This window comes from Sceloporus occidentalis, unplaced genomic scaffold (genome assembly GCF_023333645.1).
Source record: "Sceloporus occidentalis isolate IW3139 unplaced genomic scaffold, rSceOcc1.0.p SCAF_26, whole genome shotgun sequence".
In the NCBI taxonomy this organism is placed as follows: Eukaryota; Metazoa; Chordata; class Lepidosauria; order Squamata; family Phrynosomatidae; genus Sceloporus; species Sceloporus occidentalis.
The window spans coordinates 7,499,745-7,512,365 of NW_028317006.1; the positions used below are offsets into that span (position 1 = coordinate 7,499,745).

At 42.7% G+C, this 12,621-nt stretch overlaps 1 protein-coding gene across 1 annotated transcript in view; it reads left to right on the forward strand.

Moving 5' to 3' along the window:
- The window catches only part of LOC149300092 (IQ domain-containing protein H-like), a 32,464-nt gene that overhangs the window by 18,642 nt on the left and 1,201 nt on the right, over nucleotides 1–12,621 (forward strand). The window contains exons 11-16 of the mRNA XM_089485544.1: nucleotides 3,692–3,812; nucleotides 3,909–4,195; nucleotides 5,652–5,816; nucleotides 10,815–10,940; nucleotides 11,657–11,718; nucleotides 12,226–12,334. Of these exons, the coding sequence (XP_089341670.1) occupies nucleotides 3,692–3,812; nucleotides 3,909–4,195; nucleotides 5,652–5,816; nucleotides 10,815–10,940; nucleotides 11,657–11,718; nucleotides 12,226–12,334 (870 nt within the window). The remainder of the gene's footprint in view (nucleotides 1–3,691; nucleotides 3,813–3,908; nucleotides 4,196–5,651; nucleotides 5,817–10,814; nucleotides 10,941–11,656; nucleotides 11,719–12,225; nucleotides 12,335–12,621) is intronic.

Genomic DNA, 12,621 nt, shown 5'->3' on the forward strand with positions numbered 1-12,621 from the left:
GGGTGAACAACACAGCCAATGACCCCTCCTCCTGCACATAGATTGTTTTTCCGGCTTTGGTACCCACAGAGTGCCCAGAGCTCAGGACAGTGGTTCATGGCTGCCTTCTGTGATGTATCTTTTAAATCATGTTTGGAAAGACATTAACCTTAAGTGACTTCTCACAAGGGGTCACCCACTTATCAGTCCTTTTCTGTCCTTCCCAGGAAGCATCAGGCCATGAGACTCCTCTTATACTTAAATATGCTATAAGAAAAAAAACACAAATTAAACACTAACCAAAACTTGCATGTAGAAAAAAAGAGAAAATTATAGACCAAAAAAATGATGATAAATTGGTTTCCATAAGAGAGCACTTTACATTTCACATTTAGCCTTTAATATGTCTTTAGTCAATCTCCATGTGGCTCTTCTAAGATTCATTGCAGAAATTGACATGTGTAAATGGGCTCAAGGAGCGATATAATTACACTAGCATATAACATAGCGATTTAATAATACTCAGCAATATAGCCATCGTACCGAATGAAGTATTACCGAACCCTCTGGTTATTAGACAAGCATTCTGTAAGCAATTGATTTAATTCCCTTGTATTCCTCTGTGTTAATTTTTCATATGCTTACAAAACAACCTTTTGATTTTCTGTCACTCGTTAATTACACGGTTTCCCCATTAAACAGGAAGCTTTGTGTAAACTAATTACTAGGTAATCATTGCCTACCACGGACGCTCCACTTGTACCTTTACTCCTTCTACAAACGTTTTGCCGCCTGTGCCTGCGCCCCCCCTCTCTGTTCACACTCATTAGCTCCTACTAACTCACAGCGTTACTGCCGAAGAGAGGGGGACTTGTAATTGTGGCCATATCAGTGCTGTTAATTACCGAAGTAGAACATTGAAATAATGCCAAAGACCATTGTTAGAAGCGAATAAAAAAAAAAATCACAAGCGCCGGGGAAAAAAATAGAAAAAAAAAAGGTTTGAATGTTATTTTCACCATCTGGGGACCAGAATATAGAAACACAGCAGTGACAAGATATCCGAGCTGCAGCTCCAGGCCTCGCAGACCAGATGGAGAAGAATTATTCGACGGCATCAACGGGATGACGAGGGCCCGGTTCCAGCAGCAAAGCTGTGACAAGAGAAGGAGAGACACGCAGACAGCGGAAGTTTGTTTACTGACAAACATTAACGTCTTTCAGCAGGAACAGTGTGCCCTGTGTGGCCGTACAGCGTGCCACGATGGCCTAGCAAGCATAGGGTTAATCCATTCTCCTTACAGCATGATATAATAAGGCATACAGAACAAATCGCTGCTTTAAGGCTCTACATAGTTCCTAAAACAGACAATTCCTAACCAGAAACAAGTGAGGCTACACAGTTACAGTGTCCCTGATACACCCCCTATGGAAAATGTATATTAAAATACACTGTGAGTATTTAATATACATTCTTCCAAAATGAAAATAAAGCACCTACTTGACCTAGAAGTTGCGGTCCTGCTGCAGCAGCTGCCCTGCTTCAAGTAAAGTAGCACCCAATGAAATCAATGACAGTGCATGCGCATGGGCCCTGAACAGACCTCTGCATGCGGTGTTTGGCGAGTACATCACATGCAGGCAGATGTACTCCACCGAACACATCTCTCGCGCGACATTTACCTGAGGGGTGTGAAGGGGCAAATGCATATGGAGATGTCTGCGTTAAAGTACATGTGATGGCTGGAGTGTCGCTTTAACCCCTTCGTGACAAAGGCTGATTTTACTTTTTGTACCCTTCGTGACAATGGCCGTTTTAACATTTCTGCGCTGCTCGTGTTTAGCTGTAATTTTCTTCTTTCCCGTTTACTGAACCCACACACATTAGATATTGTTTTTTTCAGGACAAGAAGGGCTTTCTTTAGATGACATTGTTTTGATTGTATCGTATTATTTACTATTAAAAAAAGTATAAAATATGGTGAAAAATTTAGAAAAAAATGACTGTTTCTAACTTTTAGTTGAAAAATCTTTTACTCATCTATAAAAGGTAATAAAAAAACCTGCTAAATAGATTCTACTATTTGTCCTGAGTTTAGAAATACCCAATGTTTTTATGTTTTTTTGCTTTTTTCTGCACGTTATGGAGCAATAAGTACAGGTACCGTTTTGCTATTTCAAAGCCATTTTTTCCAAATCTGGTAATTCTCCCCCCCATGTGCCATTTCGGGTATCTTTGAAGCCGGCCAATGCAATTTACCCCATCAAGTCATATATTTTTGAAAACTAGACAGCCCAGGGTATTCCAAATGCTGGTATTTTAACCCTTTCCAAGCACTTATTCTACCATCAGCCTTTGTCAAACTTTATGGTAGTAATTTTTTTGCATTTGTTTTTTCACACACATTTTACTTTAGGTATAAATAAACAGGTTCTGGTATATGTCACTATCAAAAAACACCCCAATATGTGTTTAGCAACATCTCCTGAGTACAGCGATACCTCACATGAATGATTTTGCCTGGCTGTTTGGGGGCAAAAGGGCCACATTTGGGGCATGCACATTTTTCAATGTTGCACTTTGGCATTTGGGGATCCACTGCCCATGCCCTATTTGGTACATCTTTGAGCCGGGCCATTTCAGTGTGCCCAATAAAGCTATATATTTTTGAAAACTAGACACCCCAGGGTATTTCAAATGCTAGTATTTTAACTCTTTCCATGCACCATATCTACCACCAGTCTTTGTCAAACTTTGTGATAGTCATTTTTTTCCATTTGTTTTGTCACACACATTTTACTTCAGGTATGAATTAAAAAGTTCTCGTATATGTCACTATCACAAAACACCCCAATATGTGTTCAGCAACATCTCCTGAGCGCAGTGATACCCCCCATGAATGATTTTGCCTGGCTGTTCGGGGGCAAAAGAGCCACATTTGGGGCATGCACATTTTTCAATGTTGAACTTTGGCATTTGGGGATCCACTGCCCATGCCCTATTTGGTACATCTTTGAGCCGGGCCATTTCAGTATGCCCAACAAAACCATAGATGGCCCCTTTGTGCCGATAATGGCGTTGCTGAATGCCTCGAGGTCGAGGCCTTACAGCAACGCCGTTTCGGTGCAGAAAGCGAAAATCGTCATTTGTCGTTATCGACATGAATTTCCGTGACGTGCCCGGACCGGCAATTGTCATCAAGGGGTTAAAGGACCGAGTGCAAGACATATGTGTGGTTACCAGTTTTGTTAGTAAAAGAAAAAAAAAGGAAGAATGATTGACAGCATGGTAGCTACTATTTGAAACACTATTTGCTGCCACTACCTCCTTAGTTTTGAAGTCGGAACAACTTGTTCATTAATGTGAACTTGACCATAGTTAGAATGGACTGCCAGCGAGCAGTGCTTCGATGCTAAAACATTCCACTTGGGCTGAGTTGAAACCTTGCATCAACTCAAGAGTTAAACTTAATGAGGCTGACCGGTGTCCTCGGTGAACATTAAGGCGGAGCGCATGGGGAGACCTTGGTCTTATCTTAGATTCAGGATCACTTTATGCCTGTCCCATGCATGTTTAAATTCCCCACCACTTCTAATGGATGCTGTTCCATTTCTCTACCACCGTCTCAGTAAGACTTCTTTACATTGCACGGTATGTAAATATGTTTTGTTCTATTTCCCTGTGTAACTTTGCTGTTATCTGATGTTGCAGGAGAAAGTCGTTAAGCGAATAACAGAAGAACTCCCACAAGTCCTGCAACACCATGCGCAGTTTGTAAACACGAGACGCTTCCCCACATGGGACACGTTTCTAAAGGCTTTAACAAGTTGCGGTAAGAAGGAAACCTCTCATCATTGCCCCACATTACCCTATGCAAACATACATGTGTGTTTATATATATATATTTGTAATGTGTTTGCCTCCCTAGGAGGGATAATTGAAGCCTTCCCACCTGCAGAAAGCATCACCTGCCTCACTGTGGACCTGCTCATCAAGCCTGATGGAGAGTTTGAGATGGTGTCCTGCGGGGATCAGATTCACGGTACTAGCCCCTTGGAACGTGTGGGCAGCTCTGTACCCCAGTGCTCTGTGCCCCCCAGTACTCTCACCTCTATTTGTAACTCCATTGGAGAGGCATGTAAGGTCCGTGGTATACTAGGATATCTATCTGTGGACTTGCTGAGCTTCATAGACCCACAAAGCTTGGAGCAGAAGGTGAGGATTCCCCATAAAGCCTATCAGACAATGTATTACATTTTTCATAGTTACAGATAATAGTAGACTGTAACTTCTTCATGTGCACAAGCTGTCAGACAAACGCTGCCATGATCGAGGTTGCGTATAAAAAGTGACTCTGGTGCAAAGTTTAAAAAGCGTTCTTTTACCATAGAAACCAAGGGAATTGTCCAACCTGGCAGAACATTTCAGTGACTGATGTGGTGATAAGACCCCTTTTCAAACTTTAAACCAGGATAGTTTTCTTTATTGAATCCACAATGTGTCACCTGGGATTACTTTTGAAGAAATGTTCTGGGAGCTTTTTTTGAGATCCGCCTCTGCTGTAACGTAGTAAACCGTGTGAAAAGTAAAATAGACGACAGCTGCAGTAGCCCCCCAGTACTGAGCCTAACAGAGGAGGGAGAAGACCACCGGGGGTGACAGATGTGTATGGATAACTGTTCTGTGAAAGCCCAATAAATCCCCACAGATCCAGGGTTTATGCAGTAAATGTGCTGCCAGTCATTAAATGATATTAAATGACCTTGATTGTTCAGGGTTTGTAACCCTCCACAACCATTCTTCCTAAACAGTGAATACAGTTACGTTAAAATGGCTGGGTAATAAGTATGGCCAGTAATGTGCTCGTCCTCTGACAGCCTCTTCTGGCAGCTAAACGGACTGGAATTGCACTTGTCACGTTTGTCCAACTCTAAATAAAAGAAGTGGACAATCCCCCCATGCAGCAGCTCGTTACCAGATGCCGATTAACGCTCTCCCTCGCCTCCCTGGAGCAGATCCTTATGATGACGGATTGGATCTTTAATAGCTCAGCAGATTCCTGCCAGTTGGTTATTAAGGAGTATCTCGGCAGTGATTCATTTAGAGGGCATTTGCTTGTGAATATGATTCAAAAATTAGCAGGAGTTTAGCGAGAGGCCGGGACGGCTTGACCCCTTAATAATGTTATAATGATGCCATTTACTATCCGCCGCTTACCCCACTGACTCAGCACAGCACATGGAAAACCGGCTGTGTGGTGACAGGTTACACAGAAACGCAAGCGCAGAACCTGACCTCACATCCAGCACTGATCAGGACAGATGTCCGCGCTCTGTATGCCACAGACAGCTTATATCAGCTGGCAAGAGACGGGCTCAGGGTGGTGACCTCATACGTGTGACGTGTTCCAGCTCTGTCTGACCTTGTGAAAGTCATTTAACTCCTTGGTTGTCCTGAGTTTATTGTGTGTTACCCCCTACCCTATACAACCTTCATCAGTAAGATAAGCTTAGGAACAAAGGGTTGGATTAACCTATGTAAATGCACTCTGTGTGTGTTCATGTAGCTGCATCAATAAATATTATTAAACGTCCTTTGTATTTCACCACAAGTACCGTATTAATGAGATGGGTGGTTAACATGAATGATTTGGCACTTTTGACCCAACTAGGTTTGGGCCACAGACCTAGACATTTGCTACAGTGACCAACTGGCTATGACCCAGCTCCTGCTGTACCTGACTGATGGAACGCTGGATTGTGCCAACAGCCATCTAGATGTTCCCAGCTATACCATCAAAGTGGATCGGCCCAAACACCGAACTCAGCTCCTAAAGGTAAAATGTGTCCTACGGCTGTTCTCTTTATACTGACCTCTCTTTCACTAACTCTGGGTGGGATTTTCATAGAAGGACCTACCATACTACAGCTGCTTCATAATTATAAGCTCAGACCAGCTCAGCCTCGTAGCTCCCAACCACTTATAAGACATGGAGGAGGACCCGTTTGCATATGTGAGGAGAAAGGAGAAGGAAGACCAAGGTGTGAAGTGGGAGCGGGTAGGCAGGGGTAGGAGGATCCCAGTGTGAAGGAGCAGACAGGAGACGTACGCTTTACTAGTTTCTCTTATGTTTACTAGTTTCTGCAACGAAACTTACAGCCCTTACATGCCCACGGTCTCCTGCCCTACAGTGCTACACAGGTAGTATGTTAAGAACAGTATTCTAGTACAGCGGAACCAGTTTTCAAATGCATTGGACATCGTGGTCTGCCTCCATACTCCATGCGTTTTACAATTATTAAAAATAAAATACCTACCTATAACAATACTGTCAGTTTGACCATAAGTTCTAGTAAAGGAGCTACATACATTCCTTAAAGACACATGCCTTCCTCTCACAGTCTTTGCATCACTGTTAAAATACCACCTCCCTGTAAGATATATCTCCGCTACTCATATACCTTTGTATTACATGCATGAACTGCATTCCCTATTTCCAAGACTCTTTATTCAAGCTCACCTCTGTCATTACCAACATGCCTGCAATCGCTAAGCCGATGTCCTCCCTTGGTACCCCATACCTCCCGCAGCATCCTTCCTCAATGTTTATGAATCCCCCCCCCTTTCAATAAAATCTTCTTTAAAAGAATACATTTGCTCAGTGCTGATGCTCCTGTAATTATGTATAAAACCAATCACTCATTATCTGGGAGATAGATGAGGCTAAATAAGCACAACATTAATAATTTACAAGGCTCTTCATTATGCCAGTGTACAGGCTGTGGAGACCCAGCAAGAGCAATTCTTTCACTCTGATGCCAACCCTTAAACAATGGCGTTCCATCACGGCGGCCCCATCCTGCTTCACGCTTGTTAAACAGAGACATGGATTATTCTATCAAACACTCCTCTAGATTCTACTCCCCACTGCAAATGAACAGCTTCTGAAATTTGCACCCCCGCCACACACATGTTAATGACTCAAGCGATGGGAGATATTAATTCTGCAAATATTATAAACATGATTAGCTTGCAGTCAGAGATTTATTGCAGCAGACTTTTCTGAGAACCAACTTTGTGTGAACCAGTGTAAAGATACAGCGGGGCATTTTGTGTTAATCCAAGGGGGATTAATCTGGGACGGATGTATAAAAAATGTCCAATCCCATATGTGTTAGACCAGCTATTAAACTGCCTGTATAATAGAAAAAGGATTGAATTTGATGGCAGATACAAGCAATTTGGGTCATCTACAGTAAAACCACAAGCTTTACTTGGTCAGGGTAGCTTTATGCCTTTCCGACAGTGGCGGATCTACCGGGGTCGCAGGGGTCGCGACTGCGACCGGGCCCCGGCGGCAGGGGGGCCCAAGCCAAGGGGCCGCCCGAAATCTTTTTTACGGTTTTTTTTTTAAATAAGGCAGGGGCGTCCAACATGCGGCCCGCGGGCCATATGAGGCCCGCGAGACCTCGAGGTGCGGCCCGCGTAAGATCGGCAGCCAGGGCAACCGATCTTACACGAGCCGCACCTCAAGCCCTGCTACTTACTTGTGGGAGGGTCTTCTGGACAGCACAGAGGAAGCGGGGTTCACGTGACTTCCTACTTCCTCTGTGCTTTAGCAGAGAAGGCAGAGGGAGGCCGCGCCCCCTGCTGAAGTCTGCGAGCGGCATCGAGGGAGCTGCAGTACAGGTAAGGGGGTGGGGAGGGTGTTTGAATGAGTGTGTGTGATTGAGGGAATGAATCTGTGAATGAATGATTATATGAATAAATGTGTGTGTGTGTGTGTGTGTGTGTTAGCATGGATGTGTAAGTGCTGGAACCTAGGCATGATGGGACTGTGATTGCTGTTAGCAATCACACTCCTATCATGCCAAGTCAGCCAGTACATGCTGAAACCTGGCCAGCTGCCCCCCTTGTGTAGTGATAATGCCAGCAGTATGGGGTCTGCACTTACAGCCACCCTGTACCAGCATGTACTGGCTGACTTGGCATGATAGGAGTGTGATTGCTAACAGCAATCACAGTCCCATAATGCCTAGGTTCCAGCATTTACTGGATGGATGTGTAAGTGCTGGAACCTAGGCATGATGGGACTGTGATTGCTGTTAGCAATCACACTCCTATCATGCCAAGTCAGCCAGTACATGCTGAAACCTGGCTAGCTGCCCCCCTTGTGTATTGATGCTGCCAGCAGTATGGGGTCTGCACATCACTTACAGCCATCCTGTACCAGCGTGTATTGACTGACTTGGCATGATAGGAGTGTGATTGCTAACAGCAATCAGAGTCCCATCATGCCTAGGTTCCAGCATTTACTGGATGGATGTGTAAGTGCTGGAACCTAGGCATGATGGGACTGTGACTACTGTTAGCAATCACACTCCTATCATGCCAAGTCAGCCAGTACATGCTGAAACCTAGCTAGCTGCCCCCCTTGTGTAGTGATGCTGCCAGCAGTATGGGGTCTGAACATCACTTACAGCCACCCTGTACCAGCATGTACTGGCTGACTTGGCATGATAGGAGTGTGATTGCTAACAGCAATCACAGCGAGCACAGTCCCATCATGCCTAGGTACCAGCATTTACTGGTTGCCTAGGCTAACAGCAATCACACTCCTATCATGCCAAGTCATATTGCTAATTTTGTCCAATTGTGTGTTACCTACTTTTATTAAACATGTGAGTTTTTATTAGTATTTTTAAAGGTGGGGGTCATTTTCGGTTTTGGCTAAGTGAACCCTGAATGTTTTGGTCCAGAATTTTCATTTTAGTTCATCCCTAGAATAAATCTAGGGAATCCTGAATTTGTAGTCGCAAAACTTTCAAGGCCCAGAAATCAGTGAGAGGAAGAGTAAAGGTTTTGTGTCATTTTACTTTATTTTAATCTGCATATTTTATTAAAGGCCATATTTTTTGTCACAGTGAAAAATGAGTGCGGCCCGCGCACGTATACAATTCTGATGAAGTGGCCCACTGCAGAAAAAACTTAGACACCCCTGGATTATGCCCTTTGTACATGCGCCCCTTTTTCTTTGATTATGATTCAATATGTAAATTGAATTTGTTGAATTAGTTGAAAAAAAATTGTTGGGTAAAAATCATGTTTTTTTTGGGGGGGTGAGGGGGTGGGGGGCCCTTAACAGATTCTCGCACCCGGGCCCTGAGGCATCTAGTTACGCCCCTGCTTTCCGACATGCTCAGATGTACAAACTTCCACCAATTCATCTGATAAAACAGAAAGCCCTTACATATAGATTTGGAACAGGTAAAGCAGATCATTGCTTTAACATCCAGGAGGCGATAAAGCCAAAAATAGGGCTGAGCCTTTTAGAAACAAGATGGACAGATATGTGCAGCCAATAAGATCAAAATATTTCTTTGAGTAGCACCACGTAACACACATGTTCGAGTTGTATACACATGATTACAAGCAAGCCTTTTGGAAATTGACGCTTTATGATGGAATCCGTTACAAATGGCCTTTTCTCACCTCATTAAAGGGGCTTTCATGTTGGCTGGAAGTGGCTTATTTTAGCACTTCATATCTCCTTGTTAGATGGGTACACCGTGTATAGCTCAGAAGACAATACACTGGGACAGTTAAATTGAGACATCGATACTCTGCTCTCTGGTTCCTCAGAAATGCGATGTTCTCCTCCTGGATTACTGCCTATAAAAGGGTATTGATCAGAGAGAACCATAAAGAGCCCTGCACGCTGCAGTCCTCTGGGAAGCGATATGAGTACAGACTGCACCGGTTCTGGCTGTCACAGACAGAAATCATAATTCGCTGTCCTGTGTGACATCTATACCCGCATCTGCCTTTGGCAAACACAAACCACAGGTCTCTTTTGTGTGAGTTAAAGGGGAAATCCCATCAAAAAAGTTATTATGTGACCGTTAATTACGGTTACTCTTTTTCCTACTTACTTTGATTTCAACATTTTAGTTTATTGCGTGACAATTGGCAGCTCCAGACATTTTACATTACAGAAGAGGATACTTAGTTTTTGCATTGCCCTTCCCTTTAAAGCTTGTAACATTTGCCAATTTAAACTCTCTATGCTTTTTGCTTATTGTTTGACATGGTTATCCTCATAGAACCCAGTATGAGTTGTAGGGCCAACAATGTCATTATCATTCCGCTGCCCCTAGTTCCTTTTCACCCAGACCCGCCATCGGACAAACTCCGATGTATCTCCATTGGCCTTCATGTCGCAGATCTTGTGAATTCAAAAAGCTGCAAAAATGTAAAAAATGAAGTGGATGTACAGTCACATTATGTGGTGTGTAAATGACTGTAAAGTGTACGATCTGGGGACAGTTACAGGTCTGTCATTAGTCAAATGATCAGAGCGGCAATTAAAACCATAGCATTCTTTCTCTACTTTGCAAATATTTCTTCATAAAATTGTCAGCATTATACACAAAATAGCATGAAGACATTAGCATCTGATCAAAAAATGAACCAAATGAAGAAAATGTAAACTGATGTGAAGAGCGATTTCTTGAGTACTATCAAAGAAAATTGGAAAGTAGGACCTTAACAGATATAGTGTAAGCGTGCGAGCCGGACCCTCTGTACTTTAATGTCCTAGTCTGTCAGTTCTAGGTTTGTCATACCCCCTGAATACATGTATTGTGAGGGGCATTGCGTAAATTGTTAACACTATAAAAATGAAAGCGTAGTAATGATAATATAGTGTATGTTGAATGCATATTGATATAAAAGGTAATATGGTAGGTTTTAAATTGATGTTTCAGTTTCAGAAAATGTTACAATAAAATAAAATTTGCTCATGTTTTGTTTTTTTTCTCTTTTCTTTTGTCAGACCTCTACAAACACAAGCCGGTTTGCAGTCCTCAGCACTCGCCTCCTGCACACAAATCTCTCTGTTGTGTATTACAATGTTTTCTTCCAGATGTGTAGAGCTCATGGGATCGGTTATGATGTAAAGGTAAGAACCTCTCATTAACCACCCAAATAAGTACTAGTTAGGTGGAATCATGTGAGGTGGAATAGTTGATTTGTGATAATGGCTGATAAGGGAACATGGTAACATGACGCATTAGTGTCAGACGTGTTAGCATGATGATGTGAATTCACCGACTTGTTCATGGGGACCTATGTGACGGTAATCCAAAGTATCAAAAGTATTTAAATAGTGACAAGTGAAATGACACGTTAACTGAACAGTCTGTGTAAGATGAGGCGGTATTATTTAAAACATAAACAGTTTGTTCATTTTGATTATGTATCGAACTGAAGCATAGTGACTAAAGGTGATCACTGGAGTAAGGGGAGCTTGGTGAATAACGGGGATCACTAGGGTAAGGGGAGCTGGGTCAATAGACCGCAAATATTTAATATATATGATGCAGGATGAGTAAAGATGACTGGAGTACAAATATTTTTGCAGCCTTCCAGCAAAGGCACAAGACTAGGTGGGCTAGATGTGCCTTGTTTATACTTTTGTAGATAAAGGGGAAAGTGGTAGTGAAGGCTATCGTTAGAGAGCAGATATATAATATGAAGGTAAAATACTCTCCTCTATTACGAGTTATCATATAATTTGTGAGGCACCTGTCTGGAAGTTGATATATATTGATTCTCGATTCTGTGAGAGCTTCTCAGGCAACTAAGCCATACTGTTTTTGATTTCTCATACGTCAGGAGAAACAAGGGACAGTTGTTTTACTCTTAGAAAACCAGAAACGTCATCGCCTGGGAATGCTGTAAGTATCACAACATGCTCTATACTTACCGTGCCATACTATCCATCTGCTATGCCCCGTGACTCCTACTAACAGAAACAAACCGCCCATCAAACTCATTTAGCGATATACTCATTAAAGCAGTAGCTGAACATTATATAAAGCCAACCCCAGTGAGCTGTAAGAAGGGCTGAGCTGGTCCTGTATAATACATAGTTAAATTACTGACATTTTGGGAAAACTACCTCTCTGATTTAGGTATGCAATATCCAGGGCCAGCTCAGCCCCTTACGTAGATAAGGAAGTACCAGTATGCATTTACAGTTTTCGCGAGTAAATAAATTGCATAATAGAGAATTGTGTGTGGGGGAATGACAGAATGCAGACATGTGTGAGAATGAATTTGGCAATAATAGGCGTGTATGTGAATGACAGGATTTAAAGTGCATATGTGTCTAAATGGTTACAGATAGATTATGCGAGTTAGGGAAGGCACTGACCTGCTTCTTTTCGGAATCTCATTACCAGGAGCATTGCGGAGGACCTCCAGGGAGCTCTGATGACCTTTGCTCGCAATCTGTTTATCATCCATCAGGAAATATCAACCCCTAACGTGCAGGGCGAAACTAATTTCAAGGTGAGCTGTTAATTAAGTAACGATTTCAGCTCCATTTCACCAGTGACTCTGAAAGAAAGTGGAATGAGATGCTTTATTTTTCATGAAAGCTCCATAGAGTGTCTGCTAATTACTGTCCTGCAAGAAGGGCAGTGTCAACAATCTGCATACAACTATACGAAAAGTGAATATGTGCAAGAAAGAAAGGTTCCATATGGATCGTTATGCAGATTAAAAAGCAAACTATGGGAAAGCACTATATTTGCTGCCGTAATGCTGTATACACCTTCTAGAACACGCCTGATTAA